The following is a 20,636-nucleotide window of genomic DNA, read 5'->3' on the forward strand; positions in this document are numbered from 1 at the left end:
AATCTTTGGAAATTTGCACATAAGACTATTTTGAGTTTTCCTCTCCTATATGACAAAATCCAAGATGGTATGGTTATGTATGGACCTGGTCTCTCCTTATTGGTAAGAATCAGATCCAAAATAAAAATTTCCCTGTGTTAGTTCCTCCACTTTATGGAGATTAAAATTATTATTAAAGTCAACAAATTGTTAGCTCTATACTTCTGGAATAAGAGCTCCCATAGTTATCCAGAATTCCATTACAACTAAATCAAACCAAAATGCAGAGGCTTATCTGTAACCCAAACCTCTCATATTTCATCTTTCTGTCCAGTTGGTCTCCAATGACAAGATTGTTTCTTTATCCACCCCCACGGCTCTTCCACTCTTAGATGGCCTCATAATGAGTATATCTTCTTAAAAAATAATCTTATTCAACACTCCACCTCCACTCCACCCTACCCACACATCAAAAACAAAAAAGTATCCAGTTTTGTTTTAAAATAAGGCACACCCTTCCAAAGACATATTCCAGGCATTAGTCTCATTCCATCAAATCTGTAACAGCTCAGAAACCATATTTTCTCCTGGTATTTTAATGTCCTGTCTTGGATTTTGTCAACTATAAACTTTTGGCTGTCTTCTTTTACATTATTGTTACTACTTTTTATGGTATATGGAAGAAAGTAGTTTTCTATCCTTCCTTCCTTTTTCAACTTAAAACTTTGATAAGATTTGTAAGACTCCAGAAATTTATATTTTTACATGCCTTGCTAGGCTGGGAATAGAGTACACCTATCATTCAAAAAGTCAAATTAATATCTGCATAGCAACTAACTAGTAGAACTAGAACTGTAGAATTCTGGGATAAAGGGAGTCAGGGTTACTTCTCTTCTAGAACAGAGGGTTCTCTTTTGGGTCAGGGCACTCTGACAGTGGCAGTATCTAGGGACACCTAAGGACCCCTTCTCAAAATAATGTTTTTAAATGCAAAAAATAAAATATAAAGGATTTCAAAAGAAATCAATTACATTGAAATACACTGATCAAAGTTGATTTTTGTTTTGCAGTTTAGAGACTAGGTTAAAAATTGCTTCCCTGGAAGAAAAAGAAGGCACATCACTAGGAGGAACAAAGCACCATCTTCCCACTATCAACACACAAAGAAACCTTAGGTATTCTACATCTTTTGTTAAGTTCTGTCAATTCTCCAAGGATCCCCCAAATTCCAAAGGCCAAAGAGAGCAAAAGAAGCCAGGAGACCTGTGCTGCCACCTAGTGGTTTGCAGTCCACAAAAGCGAAACATTGATTTCTTGCTCTAACAAAGTATCCCAGGATAGGCCACTGGGAAAGACACCCAGTGACTGGCCTTTCTCTGTAAAATAAGAGATTAAATGACCACTAAAGGCTCCTGGCATTATAAATCTATGTCCTAAACGCAGTTATTTTTTTCTAGAGAAAAAGGGCTTCTGGGTTCTCTCCCCATTCTTTAGGAAAAGTGGTTCAACAAAGCCTTCGGATTCACAGACTATGGGGAACCATCAGAATGTAGCCAAGGAAGCAGGGTTAACAGCCCCTAAGGCAGGGAGTCACTCATTTACCCAGGGGTCAGCAACCTCAGGAGCGCCAAGAGTGAGGAGTGCCTATGACTGACTGCTCAATAACAAGTCTTAGGCATGTGCAGGGGAAAAAAGAAAATGAAAGATGAAGGAAGAAGATTATCTGGAGACAAGTTGGAAAAGCACAACCAACAAACATGTTGGATGCTCCTCAGTGACGCCTGGCCACAAAACTGATTCATCCAAGACAAAAGACCAAAACGAAGAACAAGAGGCAAGGAGGTGAGAGATGAGGAGAAATGTAATAAAAGAAGAGTTCAGTACAGATTAAAACTTTCAAAAGGGGAAAGGACTGTAGAAAAATGTAGTGAAATGGATCTTTGGGTGTTTCTGCTGAATGGCAAAAGGTTATCTGGCCAGAACACAGACTGAGACAAACTACCATGCTACAAGGTAGAAAAGGCTATGATTGGCCTGGCTTCTCATCTCCTTGAACCCAACAGTCTCTAGTCAGGACAGAACAGTGATTCCCAAAGTGGGCACTACCGCCCCCTAGTGGGTGCTGCAGCAATCCAGGGAGGTGGTGATGGCATTTATCTTTCCTATTAATTGCTATTAAAATATTTTAAAAAATTTATTTCCAGGGGGCTAAGTAATATTTTTTTCTGGAAAGGGGGCGGTTGGCCAAAAAAATATGGGAACCACTGAAGAAGAGGTACGGTCAAGAGAGACAGAAAACCTCATCCCAAAGTTTGACTGGAAATACTAAAAAAACTTTTGGAGTCTTTCAAGTCCTACTTCTATGCCCTGGTGAATAACACCTTGATCAAATCACAAGACTAAAAAACATCTAGGGCTATTTCTCTGCTAGGCCAATCTGAAATCTTAATCCTTGACTCATATGGGAAAAGGTTGACTGGGATTAAGGAAAACTGCTACACCTTCCTCACTAGTCATATACCTGCTGAAACAATAGGCATTGGTCAAGTTTCCACAATGAAGCCAAAACTTTCCTTGGCATGGGGCCTTCATAAATTACCATAAATTACCAGGCCTGAAGCACTGGCCTCACAGAGCAAAGCTCTACTGTAGCATCTCATGTCAGACCTCAGGCCTCTTATACTTCCAGCTGTGACCTGAACTCATTTCCTCAATTACTCAGATTACAGGGAAGAAAAATGGTTACCACCTTCAGTATAATGAGGAAGACTCAGTCTTTCTCTTACTTTCCCTTAACTAAGCATGTCTAGTTCCTATAACTATTACTTTGAAACTTTTCAGCATAAATGGAATGATGGTAATAAAATAAGGTTTTCAAATCACCCCAGAAAAAAAGTTTTAGCTTCAAGGAGCTGAAGAAAAACCCTACAAACAGAAGCAGTTACCAGTGCCTCAGTTCAATGCAGCTACTGAAGCCTACAAAGGCCCCACACACAGTTGCCCTAGGTCCCTCTTACATCCTTTAATCAAGCCTCCTTCTGCTGAGAACACAGCTAGGGAGACCTGGCCTGGGACGGAGACAATAAGGAAAGAAATCTGGAGTCAATAAGAGAGTTCTGCTTTAATGCTTAGGCACTGGGTTTAGAGTACAGCAGGGTCAAACTGCCCCACTTTGCCTGAGGAACCAAGAAGCCTTCCTTGGGGACTGGCTGTATCAGGAACTCCACAAAGCACTCCTGGCCATCTGGGGCTTCTACTACCAGGTTCACCACACGGTACATATTGGCATGGGCCAGACCCAGGAACATGGGCTCTTCTGACTCCAGCAGCTCCTGTCTACGAGAACAACTCCCTCCCAAATGGTAGACACGGAAGCAACGGGCTTGGGATAGGGGGTAGGACCAGAGAAGAGTGCAGCTGAGAAGGAGCTTAGTTTTGAATCTGTTTCTCTCTGAGTGGATTTGCTGCCAACAGGTGTGGGAGGCAGTAATGTCCCGAACCTGGGGCAAAGGTATCATTAGGCTGTCTGCATCCACTACCTGCCAAGAGAAAGAAAGTAAAACATCCCCTTAATCCCTCTTTCATTCCCCAAATGAGAAACCCCTGTGCTATTCATAAGTTGGACACTAGCACCCTCCACCCCTGGACAAGGAATATTAACAGCAAGCATTGTAGTTTGTTCCCAGTTTTATAGCAATATTATCCTCTTTCTCTGAGAGTTCAGCATAAGCCTTTAATATATTGAGCCCCCAGGACCCTAAGCTTCCTCTCATAGTCTTAGAGAAGGAATTCTCATACTCAGGATTCCTCACCTGGATTTCTCCAAGGCGACAAGTAAAGTTTTCATCCTTCTGGCTGCCTAAGGGGCGTGAGAAATTTACAAAGATATCTTGCAAGAAGCAGTTCTGAAGATTCACTTCATAGCAGCTGTGGAGAGGAAAGAAACAAGCTAGGAAAAAAACAAAGGAAAAAGGAAGGGCTTCTACATTGAGTGGCATCCCTTACTACTTCCCTGAGTGGCTAAACTCCAGTTCCACTGCTTATACTGGTTGACCACTTACCATGACCCAGTCCTACAGTAGCAGTGGAAGGCAAGGGGGCAAAATGACAAAGCCCCTAGTCCAAGGCCTAGAACTCCAGAGACAATAAATTAATTATACAACTAAGACTCATACCCTGCCTACAAACCTACTGTTCCAACAGGCAAGAACAGCTTAGACCAGGAGTCTCCCTAGCACCCTCCAGTCCTAGAAATTCTCAGCTCGAGGATTCTTACTTCCACTCACCCGAGCCCATCTTCATGGTCTAGCCAAACCCACACACCCTTGGGGAAGGGGGACTCACCGATGGATCCAGCCCCCATCGAACTGTTGGCTGCATCTATCAAACCACCCAAGCAGCTTGGCCGGGGGCTTCTGGAGAGGTCTGGGAGTGTGCCTAATACTTGGCTCTGCTAAGGAAACAAGTCAGGGAAAACATGATGCTCAATTCTATTCTTCTAGCCAGATCTCCCAAATCTGAAATGCCAAGGAGAAGGAAACCAGGAAGAAACCAGTATGGGAACCAAACCATCTATTTGTGAAGAAGCTGTCATGTTGGGGGCATCTGATTTCCCTTTAGTAAAACTAAATTTTGAATAAGAAAATCACTCCATGATAGGACTCCCCATCCCCTCATCTACTTGATGCCACATTATCTGCTCACTCCCAAATCACACACCCACTTGGAGGTACAGCTTCTTAAGCCTGAAGACAAATAAAGTCTTAGATTGCTGGGATCAATCTAAAAACGAAAGTAAAAGTGAATTCTTCTAATCTACTTATCATATGATCATTCTGGGAAATATTGTCCCAACTGCAGATTCCACTAAGAACTCTGTTATTGCCTAAAGGAAGGAAGAAGGCACAGACAATTTAGCTGATACCTTAATACCCACTGCCAGGGTCCTTGCCAACAGGGAAGCTAGAACACTGCTCCCACTCTTTCCATCCTATGAGTCATCCAAGTCCTTTCAGACTTTTGCTCAGAAAGAATCACTGAAGCCAGTGAGAACCCAGAGGGAAGAAAAGCCACGAGAAGAGGAAGTCTAGTGAATGTAAGAGCCAGACTTCTCCCAGTATCTCACCATGTAAAGATGAGATGTCTCCAATGTCACATCTTCCAGAATCCAAGGTGGAGAGCTCCAATGCAACAGCAATATCTGTACGCCCTTCCAGTTTATATGTTAGGGACAGAAAAAGCTTTGGTGGTGCTAGGACCTGCAGAGAAAAAAGCCTATAGGACAAAAAGTATACAGTGAGAGACCTAAGAGAAACCCTAAGGTACTAGGCTCAAGTTCCTTAAGTCACAACAATAACTGAATATTGCGAACTCCAGGACCTTTCCCTTTCCCTTCTAGGATTTAACTGTTTGGCTAGTGATGGCTATGTTTTAAAACCAGAGCTTCCTCAAACCAAGGTACAACATATGCTGAAACTTCTTTCTGCCCTAGCCCTCTAGCACTTTGACCTACTATGTAAGCCAGCTAAGCAGCCAGGCCAGAGTCAAAATAGAGGCTGAAAGTCCCCAATCCCCAATCATTCGCCTACCTCATAGCTACTTTCCCAGTGGCAAAAGGAATCATCCCACGAACAAGCAGGGAGCTTCCTCCATTCCAGGCATCCATCAAGCAGCTATGAATCCTCACCCAACCAGACCCATTTTCTTGTATATGATCGCCAAAGATGGGCTGGATTTCCTGAGCACTCAAATGGTACCAGGGTCCCAGTGTCTCCTCCTAAAAGGAAAAAATAAAGCCAAAGAGGAAATTCTATGATGTCATACAAGATATAGTAGACAGCAGGAGAGGACAGAGATCAGACAAAGTAGGATATCAATTCTATTCAGACCACAAATCCTGGACACACAAAACAAACCTCCCCTCCATTTCTCATGAAATTATGGAAATTAGAAGGCAAAAGGGAGAATGCTTCCCCTTACAGAAATATAATACAAGTTATATAAGTAATACAAGGGAAAGCTCATTGTCTGGGGTACAAGCAGGAAAGTATATATCTGGAAATTATAATTTTGTAAAGAAAAACACACCAATTAAAATTTTTTAATCCATCACAACCAGGAAACTCTTGTTTTACCCTCAACCCAGCATGACTGCAAGGGAACAAGAAGATCAAAAATATTCCACACACCTGTCCATAGGAGACTCTCCGTATTCCCATGCCCAGACAGAATGAGGTGACAAAGGGTAGGGAACAAATGCTGTGAGTGGGCAGGTATTGCTCGAGCAAACTCCAGAACCTACACAGAGACATGTGGGGGCAGGAAGAACTCAAGTAATATAATAAAGAGGAGATTCAATATAACCTCAATCTCAATCATTCTATCTTTAGCTTTCCCCAACCCCTTCCAAGACAAATTTATGCTTGCTTTGAGATACCTTTGATGAAAGTCTGGTTGGCTTCCAAGCTATATAAGAAACTGACAAATATAAAAGACCAAGAGCCATTGTCTAATATATAAGTGCATAAGGGATAGGAATAGTTTTCAAAAAAAGGAATGAAAATTGTCAACAATCATTTGTAAGTTTCTTCCAAATCATTAATGAGAAATCCACACTAAAACTATGAGGTTTGGGGGCAGCTAGGTAGCTCAGTGGACTGAGAGCCAGACCTAGAGACTCCTAGGTACAAATGTAGCCTCAGATACTTCCCAGCTGTGTGACCCTGGGCAAGTCACTTGACCCCCATTGCCTATCCCTTACCACTCTTCTGCTTTGGAACCAATATACAGTATTGATTCCAAGACGGAAGGTAAGGGTTTTAAAAAATAAAACAAAATAAAAAATAAAATAAAACGATGAGATTTTACTTCATGCCTTTAAAATCAACAAAAATGATAAAAACAAAAAAAACATAGAAACAGTCAAAATTAGGGGGCCTAAAGACACACTAAAACACTGCTAGTAGAGATGTGATGTGGACCAATCATTCTGGAAAATAATTTGAAATTATGCAATAAAAGACACTAAGCTGTTCAAAGCATTTGGCTTAGTAATCTCATTAGTGGACATATGCCCAAGAAATCAGTGACAGAAACAAAGGACCTACATAGACAATATAACACTGTGTGAAAGCAAAATATACATTCATGCTTCCTCAACCACCTACTAGCTTCATGCACCAAAAATGTCAATCTGAGAGAAGTGGTCCCTTAGTCCCTGACCCATCATCCATTCCTCACTGCATTTCCTTCTATTTCTAGGACATTCCTGCCTGGGGGCAGCCAAGCTGTCTGATTTTCCTAGAAAAAAATAATCTGAGATCCCTTTCTCTGACCCATTGACCCACTACTAGAAGCCCCAAGTGGACCAAGAGCTCACCTGTTCTGGTTCTGGAAGAAATCCTTACTATCCAAGCACTCGTATACCCAGCCAGGAGCAAAGAGAGCAGCTGAGAATCCATGCTTCCGGATCAGCTCCAATGACTGCAGAAAGACAGAAGGCAGAGGGAAACATTGATCATATAAAAGGAAAAAAGAGTTCATCTTCTGCTTTCTCTGAAGCTAAGAAAGAATACAGATCAGAATTCTCTCAGCATCTGAGTGTGAATCAATATGTCTCTGATTCCTCATCAAACATGGGCCATGTAGTCCCCTATTTTCCATCAGCCTGTTCTGAAATTTTCAATTAAAAAAACAAAACTCTTACCTTCTGTCTTACTATCAATTCTAAAACAAAAAAGGTAAGGGCTAAACAATTAGGGTTAAGTCACATAGATAGAAACTGTCTGAGGCCATATTTGAACCCAGGACCTCCTGACTCCAGGCCTGGCGCCCTATCCACTGTGCTACCTAGCTGCCCCCTCACATTTTTCTGATGAGCTCTTGAATTTTCTCCTTGAGAGCAGATACTATGCACTTTTATCTCTGCATCTCCTACACTTAGCACAGTGCCTGGCACATAGATAGCACTCATAAATGCTTGTTGAGTGAATGACTTCCTCGTATTCCTGAGATTTTTGCAGAGGCCTATTTGAGCACTCTGTAGTTTCATAGATTGGCCATAAGAGGGCAATACGGGGTGAAAGAAAGTCAGAAGGAATGTCCAAAATACATAGGAATGCAGGAAACCTCATAAGAATCAACAGGCATGAGAAGAGTGTTCAGTAATTACATTAACTTAGTCATTTAAAAGCTTAATTAATGACTGAGAATATCCCTATAGAAACAGAAAAGGGAAAGGATTGACAACTTGAGACATACTTATTGTCTATTTTTCCCTCATCAATCCTCAACTTCCCCTTTCCTCTTTGTTGCCATAAGTTGTAATACCAAAAACTTATTACCAAGCCATCATCTCCCAAAACTAAATGTCCCAAGTCATGACCTTAACTGGCCAAGGAATTTAAAAGTATAAAAATACTATTAATATGCCCTAAATCTGCTCTACTGTCCTGAAAAAGGTACAAAGAATGTAAGAGTTAACCAAAATGTGTCCAGCTTGTTGATCCAGACTACTACCAAGTACACAAGAATTTATAGGATCAGTGATTTAGAGCTGGAAGGGACCTCATTTAACCCAACTCCCTCATTTTCCAGATGAGGAACCTGAGGCCCAGAGAGGTTAAGTAACTTTCCCAATGCCACACAAGCAGTAAGGGAGGATCTGAACCCGAGTCCTCTGACTCCAAATTTGGCACCCTATCCAGTACTTCTTCTAAATGATCTGAAAGTCAGGATTTAGATTCATACAATACAAAGTGACCTTAGAAATCATTTAGTCTATCCCTACCCCTGCCCTCAGTTTCCCTACCAGCCTTCCTTTTCTCAGAGAAGAGAAGGGACTTCCCGAGGCATCCAGTTTTTTTCCTCTATAACTCACTGTCAGTTATTCAGGTGAACCTGGCTGCCATGCCAGGCATCGCACAAATCTCTAAAGCCTAAGTTCTTTATATAATATACATTATATTATTTATAATAAGAATGATGGACACCTACCTCCTCCATGATAAGGGGAAAAGAGAAAAAGACAACAACCAATTTGAAAAAGTGGTTATCCCCCCAAATAGTAACAAAACCTCTTCCACCTCTCCTAGTCAACTCACCTTGTTTGTGTCAAATCCACCTCCCACGACATTTCCCCGGGCAAATATGTCCACTCCAACATACACATCTGCCTTGCGCTCCTCAACTGATGCCATACGTTCCAAGTTTGCCTCCTTCCAGTTGTAATTGGTAAAGAGACCATCACAGGAATCAAAGAATATCCTGGGAATCAGCAAGAGACACAAAACTGGAAAACGGTCATCCTAGCCAACCCTCTTCTCTCAGCCTTTTCAGAACCCTTTTATTTACCTTTCTTCCTGAAGTGAGGACTACACTTAGGCTTCCTGAGAAACCAACTTGCCCTTGCAGCTAAAAGAATAGTATCTTTCAGGTTATAAGCTCCTAAAAGGCAGGAATTGCTCCTATTCTCCAAAGGTAAGGAAGATACTTTGGCGGGGGGTAGACTGAATGCCAGTTGATTCCTGGCCTGGAAAAGCAAGAATAAAGACCAGCTCCTTCTCAGAGCTGTTCTGAGTTAATCTGGCAACTACCTTTGATCCATAATATTAGCCATCCTTATTGAGTTGAGAATGGATCTCTTTTTTGCTCTATTGCCCACATTCGGGAGACAAGGAAAACAGAGACTAAGGTGCCACAGTTAAATCAGCTCACCTATTACTTTCATTCAATTCATTTTGCCACTTCAGCTGGCCATCCTTCACCACACTGTCATACCAAATCACTAATCCACCTGGTATATACTGGTGCAACTGATCAGTCAGATAGCGCAGAAAGGAAGGAGTGTTCTTCACTGCAGCCATCTGTGAGAAAGGAGAAAAAGAATATTTGACATTGTTTGAGTTGGGTGAAGTTTAAGTGTAATAAAGGGCTCTAGGTGAGCAAACTCTTCTGTCAGGGCAAGAAAAAAACTACTAGTAGGAGCCAAGCTATCTGCACTCTAGGCTTCATCCCAATTTTCCCTATTCCCCCCCCCCCACCAGCACCACCACATCTTATGCTGTGCCCTTGGGGCACTGTTCTCTGATGTGTGACCTTTCGCCTAGTCTTGCCCAGACCCAGGGACCTATGCTATTTCTAGGGCATGTGCATATTATGTCACCATCACACATATTTCCTCTCTCCTCACTTTTCAAGCTCCACTTGGTATGCTTTCTTCCTCATTAGAACACAAACTCCTTGAAAGCTGGGACTGTCTTGCAAACTTGATTTTGTATTCTCAACATTAAGCACATGGTAAAGTACTCTAAAATAAATACTCTTTCTCTCTGTCTGACAGAAAATAACACACAAGACCACTAGTAAAACAAGGCAGAAACATATAGCGTAGAAAAGTAAAAGGCTACTGATGCCTGGAGCCCATAATCCATCCATTCAATAAGAGATTGACAGATAACTCTCCTAAAGCAGGGAGGAAGAGGGATGGCATACAGCCAGGAAGATTACCTAACCCCATATATGGGGAAAGGAGGCCCCCGATCCAACCCAAGCACAAGAATTAGAGAAAGTACTTGGCCAGGCAAGGTCCCGGAGACACATATGACTCCATCCCCTTCCATCAGAGAGCATGTCCAAGTGCTGAGGTGGCTCGGGCTGAGAACGAGGAGAAGCTGCTGCCGGGCTATTTGAACTGCTACAATATTCCATTGCAGAGAGGGGAGAAGAGAGTCAGGGTTGGGGAACAGGTGGAGATAGAGGTAAATGGTGAAACCCAAGGGGAGATGAGAACCACAGTAGCGGGGAAAGGTGTCTGAGGATGGATGGCCACACTTACGCTCAGCTGGTTCTCTATGTTAATCAGCCAGCCATCAAAGCGAAAAAACTGGGCAATTCGGACTAGCTGATCTGCCACTTTCTGGTAAGAGGATGGGTTTCCAGATAAGAATTTCTCACAGAGCCTCCCACCTTCTGTCCACTCTGAGATTAAGGTCCCTAGGAGACAGGACAGGAATGTTAGGCTCCTTGATGATACTCAGGTGAGAAGATAATTTAAGCAAGAGCAGGTATGGCTTGGATGAAGTCACCAGAGTTGTGATTTCAGAGGCAAATGAAAAGGCCACAAATAGGTCTGCTAATGAGTTTTGGCTAGGTAATGATGGCAGACATTTATATTTTACTACATATTACTCTCCTCTATGGTCCACTCAGACCAACCTATGGCTCACATATACTCTATTTCCCCTCCTGATGTCTCCACACAGGCCAGGCATGAACTCCTTCATCACCTTAAACTTTCCTACTTCCTTCAGACCTATACTTATGCAGAGCTTCTTACATGAAGCCCTTCCTGACCTCTCAGCTACAAATATTTCCCCAAACCCAAAATTATCTCGTTTTTACTTTGTATAAGTTTTGTTTTTATTTACACAGGCTCCATGTGAGCAAACTCGTCTCTGGTAGGGCAGAAGGTTATTGGTGTGAGTCAAGCTACCTGCACTTTGACCGATGTCTCCACATCCTCCTGAACCAAATCTTTTATTCTGTCCTTGAGAAACTGGTCTTTGATGAGCTTCCCATGCTACTTATAGGTCACATCTATACCATGTTTCCACTCTACATACTTCCTCTACCCTCACCTTTCCAAATTCCCTTCTTGGGCTGTCTTTCCTTCCCTTCCCCAACAGAACATAACTTTCTAGAGGAAAGGTGCTACTGTTCAGCTTTTGTTTCCATATTCCCAATGCCTAGAAAAGTATCTTAAATAGTGTTTAATAAATGCTTGATTGATTAAAGTTTGTAAAATACTTTAGATGTGTTTTCTCTTTTGAACCCTACAACAGACTTATAAGGTTGCTACAAGTATTACAGATAAGGAAACTGAAGCTCAAAGAGATAAAGGTAAAGTATTGCCCATGGTTATGTTGCTAAAGAAGTGCTGGGGGCAAGACATGAACCCAATTCTCCCCTGATGCCAAAGCCAGTTCTCTTCCCTCTATTCCATGCCACTCCCTCTAATGGTAATGCTAGATGGTGTTTATAAAAATTTTTATGGTTTTACAAAATATTTTATTTATATGACCTCATTTGATCCTCAAAGCAATCCTATTAGATTGGTAAATCCATTTAACAGATGAGGAAATGAAGGCACAAATGGCTTAAGCAACTTGACTAAGGATCCAGAGCCAAAAATGAAGATGAGATTAGGAGAATTTCAAAACAGGTTTCTACTACACTATAGCTAAAGAGGCAGTGTGGAAAGAATATGGATTCCGATCTTGGATCACCAAGCCACCTGTTACCTATGCAACAACATCCTTCTCATGACACTGGGGTAGGAGGCCATTGAAACTCTGGGCCTGTTTCCTAAACTGCAAAATGAAGGGACTTGGATTTTAAGATCCCTTCCAGCTTTATGAAACAAAGAACCAATTTATTTATACATACTTCCAGTCTACAACAAGTGACTCGATCTTTTCTTATTCCCACATTCCTCTGACCTACGATACTATGGCATCTTTAATAACCACAGCCAGATTCAGCCTTCCATCAACTCTTACCCAGCACACAGACCCCATGCTTATGGGCAGCATTGGTCCAGCCCACTGGAGGGATGGTGACTGTGTGATGGCTGAAGTACACAAAGATGTCAATGAATTGCCAGTGGTAGAAGGTGTAGGGAGTCTCTTTCATTGAGCCTTGAATAAACCTAGGTAAAGGAATACGAAGTCAAATCACAAGGAAGCAAATGTGAAACTCAATTCAATTCAAAAACAAGCATTTATTATTCACTATGTCCTAGGCAAAAACCAAAGCAGTCCTTGCTCTCAAAAAAATTATGTTCTGTTGAAGGGAAATAGTATGTTTGAAATGAAACACAAAATGAAAAGTAATGGAAATACATGGAAAATAATTTCCATAGAGAAGACACTGGAAACTATCTGTATCTCTCTTATACATTTGGATTCTTATTTGAATGATAGTTATCTGTGTATATACCACATTCCCCACTCTCACCCCCAATTAGCAGCAAGAAAACTTTATGAAGGCAAGTACTATATCTTATTCATCTTTATTCCTACTTTGGCATGTAATAGAGTGCTCTGCATATAGCAAGTCCTGGGAAAACATTTGCCATAAAAATACTAGGGAGGGGGGCAGCTGGGTAGCTCAGTGGATTGAGAGCCAGGCCTAGAGACGGGAGGTCCTAGGTTCAAATCCGGCCTCAGACACTTCCCAGCTGTGTGACTCTGGGCAAGTCACTTGACCCCCATTGCCTACCCTTACCACTCTTCCACCTATGAGTCAATACACAGAAGTTAAGGGTTTAAAATTAAAAAAAAAAAAAGAAAAAAAAAATACTAGGGAGTATACACATACCAAATGACACTTGGGACATATATGAATACAATTACAACATACTTTTTACATAAATGAAGACAAATAATTGTATACATACACACATGTACACACATAGATATATATTATTCATAATTAGAGTGTGCCAATAAAATAAAAAGGGTGATACTACCTAAATTAATTTAGTGCCACAATAACCAAATTACCAAGGAAATTACTTTAGAATTAAAAAAAATAATAATAATGCAATTTGCCTAGAGGAATCAAAGGTAAAAAATATCAAGGAAAATAATGAGGAAAAAAGCAAGAATGAAGTAGTAGCAGATCTCCAATTTGCTATAAAGCAGTAATCATCAAAACTATTTGATGTTTACTTAAAAAAGAGCAAAGTTGATGCTCATTAAAAAAATAGCAATGTTAGAAAAGGAATAAATTAAATAAGTAAGATAAGAAAATAAATGAACTTCATAATAAGGTTTGTAATAAACCCAACAGTGCCAGTTATTGAGATAAAGGCTTCCCATGTGACAAAAAACCCTGAGAAAACTGTAAAAAAAAGCCTGGCAGAAACTCATTTGGACTAATATCTTATATTACATATACACTGCAAAAAATTTCAAATGGATACAGATCATAATATTAAAAAAAATTAGAGAAGGGAAGGAGATACCTTACATAACTAAGGAGAGCAAGAAATTTCATTACTAAACAAAAAGAAAGAAGTGATCACAAAAAAACTAAAATCAACAGTTTTTGAATAACTAAAATTTAAAAGCTTTTGCTCAAACAAAATTAATGCAATTAGAAGTTGAAAGGAAGCCTTTTCAACATATTTCTCCGATATAGGTCTGCTACTAAAGATATATAGAAACTTCAAATATGTAAAAACACTCCTGTCTCTGGCTATGTGACAAATTGGGTCAGTCAACTTCTCAGTGTCAAAGCCAACTCTCTAAGATTAAAAACTGCAGAGAAGGTGCCCAAGGGATTTTCCTCAGAAAGGCATTTTTTATATCAGTGAAGTTACAGATCCAGTCCCTAATCCTGTATAAGAACAAAAGCCATTCCCCAAAAGACAAGTGGTCAAGGAATATGAAAATTTTCAAAAGAAGAAATGCAAGCAATCAGCAACCATACAAAAAAAGTTTCTAATCACCAATCATTACTAATAATAATTATCACTAGTAATAATAAGAGAATTATCACTAATAATAAGAGAAAACCAAATTAAAATAACTTAGGTTTTACCTCATTATACTGACAAAAATAACAAAAGAGGAAAATAACAATCCTAATGTACCTTCGGTGAAGCTGTTAATTGGTCCAATCATTCTAGAAAGCAATTTGGAATAATGCTCAAAAATCACTACATTCTTTGACCCAGCAAAATACTACCAGGCACATATCCCAAAGAAATCAAAGAAAAATGGAAAAGACCCATAAATACAAAAATACTTTTTGTTTTAGCAAAGAATTGGAAAGAACTGCCCATTGGCATACATACTATGAATGTAATGGAAAATTATGATGAGTGACAGATTTGGAGTAACCTGGGAGACTCATATAAACTGATGAAGAATTAAATAAGCAGAAGTGGGAGAACAATTTGCACTATGACTACAATAATGTAAAGAAAAAACGACTCTGAAAAACTTTAGATCTCTAATACAGTGACTATTCATGATTTCATAAGACTACTGGTATTGCCTCCCATCTTTTGGCAGTGAGATAATGATACAACTATAGAATAAGACAAAAATTTTTTTTCAGACAAGGGAAAAATGTTGATTTGGAAAATTTGACTATACTAATTTATTATAAGGTCAGTGTGAGTTGTTGGGTAATGAGCATAAAAAACATTAAAAGCAACAAAACATTAAAGAGGTACACAAAATAAAAAAACATCAAAAATCAACACAAACAGGTCAATTTTGTCACTTTCTTGTAAAATTTAACGTGTATTTTTGAAAACTGGGCATAAAGAAGTTTATTCATATTTCGATCATCTTTACATACTGAAATATTTGTTTTTAGTTGATTAAGTTAATTTAAAAAATACATCTTAAAAATGCTTGTTGAATTGAATAACTGAACTCAACCATGTCTATTCAGACTGATTTCTCCCTCCAAAACAATTCCTCAGGAAGCAACTTTCTTTTTTGAGTTTGACTTGCATGATCAAAGGATCCTAGACTAAAACAGAAAGAAACCTTCAAAACCATCTAGTCTAACTCCCTCATTTACAGATGAGGAAAACAGTGATCCATCCAAGGAGACTATGTGATTTGCCCAAGGACAGTAAATGTCAAAGACATAATTTGAATTTAGTCCTTCTGACTCCAGGTCCTATACAACTTCACTATACCACACTGCTTTTCATTAGTGGGAGATATTTTTCAAACTGGGGGGAACAATAACAATAGATAAATAACAATAAATAACAATAGATAATTCCAAAAAAGGTGAGATTCTATAATTTATTCAGGTAAAGTCTCTAGATGTTCTACAACAAATCTTGCATCAGTCTAGCAAACTCAGGAGAGACTTTGAAGCTATAGGAAGATGCTTAATTAAATGAATCAAGAGAGAAACCCAAGTTATAGGATCATGGAATCAATAGAGAATAACATCCAAAATATCAATATCCCAAAGCTACTTGGTAGCACAGGCAGAGCTAGAAAATGCACTCTAGTTCTTCTGACTTCTGATTCAAGACTCTATTAAACTACACCTCATTAGTCTCTCATTTTGACCACTGTTTTACTGGGTAAAGGGGAAAAATTCACTCACCTGTCATCTAAGTAACCACCCTTCATGTCATGGCACAACAGAGTACGAGGCCTCTCACTCTGAAGTGAGGGTTGGCGAGCCGCTAGGGGTATCATAGCAATGTTAAAGGCATCGTCGCTATTTGGGGTCCATGCCAGAAGCTCCTCCAGTGAAGAAAGGTAAAAACTGACAGGTTCACTGGTGTTCTTGTCATAGTTTCTAACTGGACAAATAAAAGAAACATTGGGGAAAACCACTGAAATGCTGGAACTTTGAAAGTGAAAAAAAACTTAAACAGATGAAAACTTAAAGAGGCAGAAGTTCTTAATCTTTTTTGTGTGTCTCTGGCAATCTAATGAAGCCTTACAAGCCCTTCTCAAAATGTTTTTTAAATGCATCAAATATGTAGAATTACAAAGGATAGCAGTCATAGTATAATACAGAGATATCAAAATATTTAAAAAGCAAGTTCACAAATTATGAATCCCTGCCATAAGGCCTGCAAAAGTCAAACAATGTGCATAGACAGCTTCAGGCTTTCTCACCTGGCAAGGGAGTTGGTTCGTAATTGACCACCTCTCGAAAGACTACATTCTGGCGCTCTTCCATGCTTTATTAAAGGAAAAAACAAGAAGAAGCTGTTAGTGAAAAATGGACTAGGATTAAGGTAGAAAAAATCTTTCTCCTTGAATTTTCTGGTCCATAAACTTTATGCAGAGAAATTCAACTTAACTACTCAGAATTTGCACAATTAATCACATTACAAAATATACTTCAAGATACTGGAAACCTCAATACTTGTTGATTGATTAAAGACTTCTAGGTGATTCCACTCTACCCAATATCCTTAGATGCCATGTCCTCTAAAACAGCCAACCCAAAAGATTTGCTTCAAAGACTAAGGCCAAGTTATATCATAAAGGAAACGTCTTCAGAAAAGACAGTCTCTGCCCTTAAGGAGTTTACAATCTAATGCGGGAAGAAAATAATCAAAAAGAAGTTGAAAACAGGGAGGAGAGGAAGAAGCCATTTGGTCTCCCCTCTAAGGAACTACCTTGACCTGACAAACTAGGTGCAAGCAGAGTGAGGAAGGCAGACCTAGGCCAAGCAAGAAGAGGGTTTGGAGGGAGGGAGGGAGAGAGGGAGGAAGAGAGAGGGAAAGACAGGGAGACAGAGGCAGAGACTGGGAAAAGCTGGGGCCAGTACAACACTTAGCTCACAATTTTCTCAGATTTATACTTTTTATCTGCTTCTTAAGAATGTAAACTCCAAAGAAACAGTTGGGTAGCTCAGTGGATTGAGAGCTAGGCCTAGAGATGGGAGATCCTAGGCTCAAATCTGGCGTCAGACAATTCCCAGCTGTGTGACTTTGGGCAAGTCACTTAACAGCCCCTTCCCCCCTTGCCTAGCCCTTACCACTCTTCTGCCTTGGAACCAATACACAGAAGGTAAGGGTTTAAAAAAAAAGAATGTTAACTCCTTGAGAATTGTTTCTTCTTTTTTTGGTATCTCTAATGCCTAGCAAAATACTAGGCATATTTAATAAATGCTTATTGATGTATAGAATGAAAGAAAATGAAGTGTCACAAATTACATTAATAATTCACTTGTTAACATGGGTGATGAGAAAGATCCTAGAGTCCTCAATAATAACAGAGCAGTTTGGAAGAAGGGTGGAAATATAACATAATGACATCTGTGACCTTTCACAATCCATTCATGCCTGCTCATTTTGTAGGACTTTCTGTCCTACATGGGAATGGGGTGGTGTGAGGAGACTCTTCCAACATGTATATGATGCTCTGGGAAGAGACTGGTTATGTTGAGGGGAAAGTGGGAAGAGCAACTGCTGTGGGAGTCCATATTGGTTAGGTTATAAATGCCCTAAAGGACCAGTGCCCAGTTCAGAAAAGACTGTACATTGGAGAGCAGAGAAAGAATGAGAGAATGTTGATTCAAGGTAAGTATGGTGGAGTTGAAGACAAACCCTAGTATTTGCTACTACAGGGAGGGTGGCATGTAATAAATTTGCCATCCTCACTTGGTTGATCACATACCCCTTGGGGTCAGAACTTTGAAGGCCCAACTTTGAAGATCAGTGACCTAGAAGACAAGAATCATCTGAATGGAAATATCATTCATACTAGATCAACTGAGCCACAAACTATCAACGGTAAAGGGAACCACTGAGAACAACTAATCCACTCCTTTCCTTTTTTCCTTTTATATTGTACATGTCACCCTCGACTTTTACAGATGAGGGTTCCAGAGCTCTCTTGAAATGATTTGTCCAAGATCAAGAAGGAAGTGGCAAAGTCAATGAAGAGAACCCAGCCAGTTCTCCTAAAATTATGATACAGAAACCGATAACCTATGTGACAGATATCAATGTTCTGAATCTGAAGCCAAAGAGCTAGTGCTGGCTTTGCCACTAACCAGCTTTAATCTTGGACACCATGGCCTCACCTTTTTGAGTCAGTTTCCTCATCTAACAATTGAAGGTCGAGGTCTAAATAACCTCTAAGATCTCTTTGGTGATCTTAAATCATAGGATTCTGTTGCCATTTCCTCACTTGATGCTGGAGGAAACTGACTTTAAAAAGGAATGAATTGCCCAAAGTCACACAGGTTCAAAATTATGCACAAAATGCAAGACCATTAACTTGTCAAAGGGAGAAGGGGAAGTTCTGACAGTGTGGCCCCGCCTAGGCGTGCGAGCACAGGATCTACTATCGGGAAGTGGGCGAGAGGCTCGTGCAATATCCCAGGGGGCTGAGATGAACGTCTCTGACGTCACAACATCGCGCGCTCTCGGCATCTCTCTCTCCCAACCCCCACTCCGGCCCTCCGGGTCCCGTCCCGCGCCCTCTCCCCGCGTCCCATCACCTCCGCCCGAGCCTCTTCGAAGAGTGAGACGGCTTCCTTTTCGGCTCCAGTTCCGGCTCCTCCTCTTTTTCCTCCTTCTCCGCTGCAGCGAACAGGTGCGCGCTGCGCCGCCTCGCGGATTCCGTGTTTGCAGCCCCTGCTGACGGCTCCATCAAGTTTACCAGGTGGCGCCCGTCGTTGGTCCCCAGACTAGCCCCAAAGAGTGGCCCTTAGACCGGTGCGAGCTTAGAGCTCCCGGCTCTGGCCAGTGGCGACATCCGGCCCCGCCCTCTGTCCCCCGTCCTCCAATCAGGAGCTTCCAAGCTCACTGGGACATTTACCCTTAAAGAGGGGCTCGAATGAGAAGGACTCTATTGACCCAGTTCTGGGTAGGTGCTCTCAGAAGAAGTGAGTAATTGATGAATACGTTAATTAATGTGGGGAGTGGAATGAGGAGAGGTTATGTCCTAAATAAATTGGGATGTAGCCCGTTCTTAAATCCTCCACCACCCCCAGCTTGGGAAGCTGAATTTCTAAACTGCCCTGGAAGACGCCCAAACCTAGCTGAATTGTGTGTATTTATTGCCACGGGCTTTGAAATGTTTATGAGGCGTCCAGCCCGGGAATCTGAAAAATATTGTTCCTGTAGTCCTGGCCACAATTGGAGCTTGCAGCTGGATCTGGGCGGTGGTCATGCTGTGCTCCTGCTTATCTTGAGAGGAGAAATAAAGAGAAAGGCTTCCTGAAAGCAGGAAGCTGCCTAGAAGTGAGGGATAAAGAAGAGAAGGATTATGATCCCTCCGTTTCTTACAATGGGACTTAGTACCAGTGTTTTAGAGGTGGAAGCGATGTTAGTGACCAATGAATGAAGAGAGGTATAGTGGGAAAAGTTCAAAATTTGGTTTCAGAGTACGTGGATTTAAATCGGAATTTAATCTCTAGAAATGTATTAAACCTGTGGCCTTGGACAAATCACAACTTCTTTGGGTTTCAATTCTTCATCTATATGAGGGAGAAGGTGAAGTAATGGCCTTTGAGGACCCTTCCTGCTCCAAGTCTATAAAACTAAATGACATGATCTCTTAGGTTTCTTCCAGTTCTAGACTTATTAATTATTATTAATTAATCATTATAATTATGGATATGAATCTCATTGATATGGACCAGTACTGAAGAAAAGGAAATAAGCATTTGTTAAGGGGATGTGCGGGGATCTTTGCAAATATTTTCTCATTTGATCCTCATAATAACTCTGGGAGATTATTTCTATTAATAGAACAATAGAATAATAAATATTATTATCCCTAACTTATAGTGGAAGACAGAAGTTAAGTAACTTGCCTAGGATTATACAGTTAATAAATATCTGAGGTCAAATTTGAACAGGCCTTCTTAATCCCAAGGTCTATCCCCTGTACTCCTGTGCCCCTGTTCCACCTAGCTGCCTCTAATAATGGAAAGCATGCTAGTGATAATAGTCATATTACATAAAATCATAACTGGAATAGATCTTAGGCCAATTTTGTTGAGTGTTCTGACTTTAGGAAGGATACTCTTTTTAAAGAACTCTGAGGATAGAGATACCCTAGCTTGGTCTCATGCATGACCATAATTTAAAAAAAATTCATATACCCCTCAGCCTCTGAGACCCCTTTCAGGAGGTCCAC

The 20,636-nt window shown here is 40.6% G+C and overlaps 1 protein-coding gene across 2 annotated transcripts; it reads right to left on the reverse strand.

Annotated features, from left to right (window-relative positions):
• Positions 1–3,076: 3,076 nt before the first annotated feature.
• Positions 3,077–19,190, reverse strand: ENGASE (endo-beta-N-acetylglucosaminidase). Of its 2 annotated transcripts, none has more exons than XM_044671747.1 (14): positions 18,991–19,190; positions 16,650–16,714; positions 16,126–16,327; positions 12,537–12,685; positions 10,814–10,971; positions 9,694–9,842; positions 9,081–9,243; positions 7,358–7,461; positions 6,168–6,276; positions 5,568–5,755; positions 5,105–5,253; positions 4,324–4,429; positions 3,792–3,906; positions 3,077–3,518 (listed from the first exon to the last, which is right to left on the reverse strand). In XM_044671747.1, the coding sequence occupies exons 1-14, from the start codon at positions 19,140–19,142 to the stop codon at positions 3,108–3,110; spliced, it is 2,220 nt and encodes a 739-aa protein (XP_044527682.1). In that variant the 5' UTR covers positions 19,143–19,190; the 3' UTR covers positions 3,077–3,107. The 2 variants fall into 2 exon arrangements, with proteins under 2 accessions (XP_044527682.1, XP_044527681.1); XM_044671746.1 differs by having other exon boundaries at positions 4,324–4,432.
• Between the last annotated feature and the right edge of the window lie 1,446 nt (positions 19,191–20,636).

The sequence above is a fragment of the Gracilinanus agilis genome, chromosome 4, assembly GCF_016433145.1.
Source record: "Gracilinanus agilis isolate LMUSP501 chromosome 4, AgileGrace, whole genome shotgun sequence".
NCBI lineage: Eukaryota > Metazoa > Chordata > Mammalia > Didelphimorphia > Didelphidae > Gracilinanus > Gracilinanus agilis.

Bases quoted from the DNA above. Each gene is read 5' to 3' on its own strand.
- ENGASE (XM_044671746.1), bottom strand. From the start codon at position 19,142: ATGGAGCCGTCAGCAGGGGCTGCAAACACGGAATCCGCGAGGCGGCGC. The intron at 9,244-9,693 runs GTGAGCTGATTT...GCTGATTCCCAG, and splicing joins GAATTGAATGAAAGTAATAG to GATATTCTTTGATTCCTGTG. The intron at 3,907-4,323 runs GTGAGTCCCCCT...TCCTCTCCACAG, and splicing joins GATGGGGGCTGGATCCATCG to CTGCTATGAAGTGAATCTTC.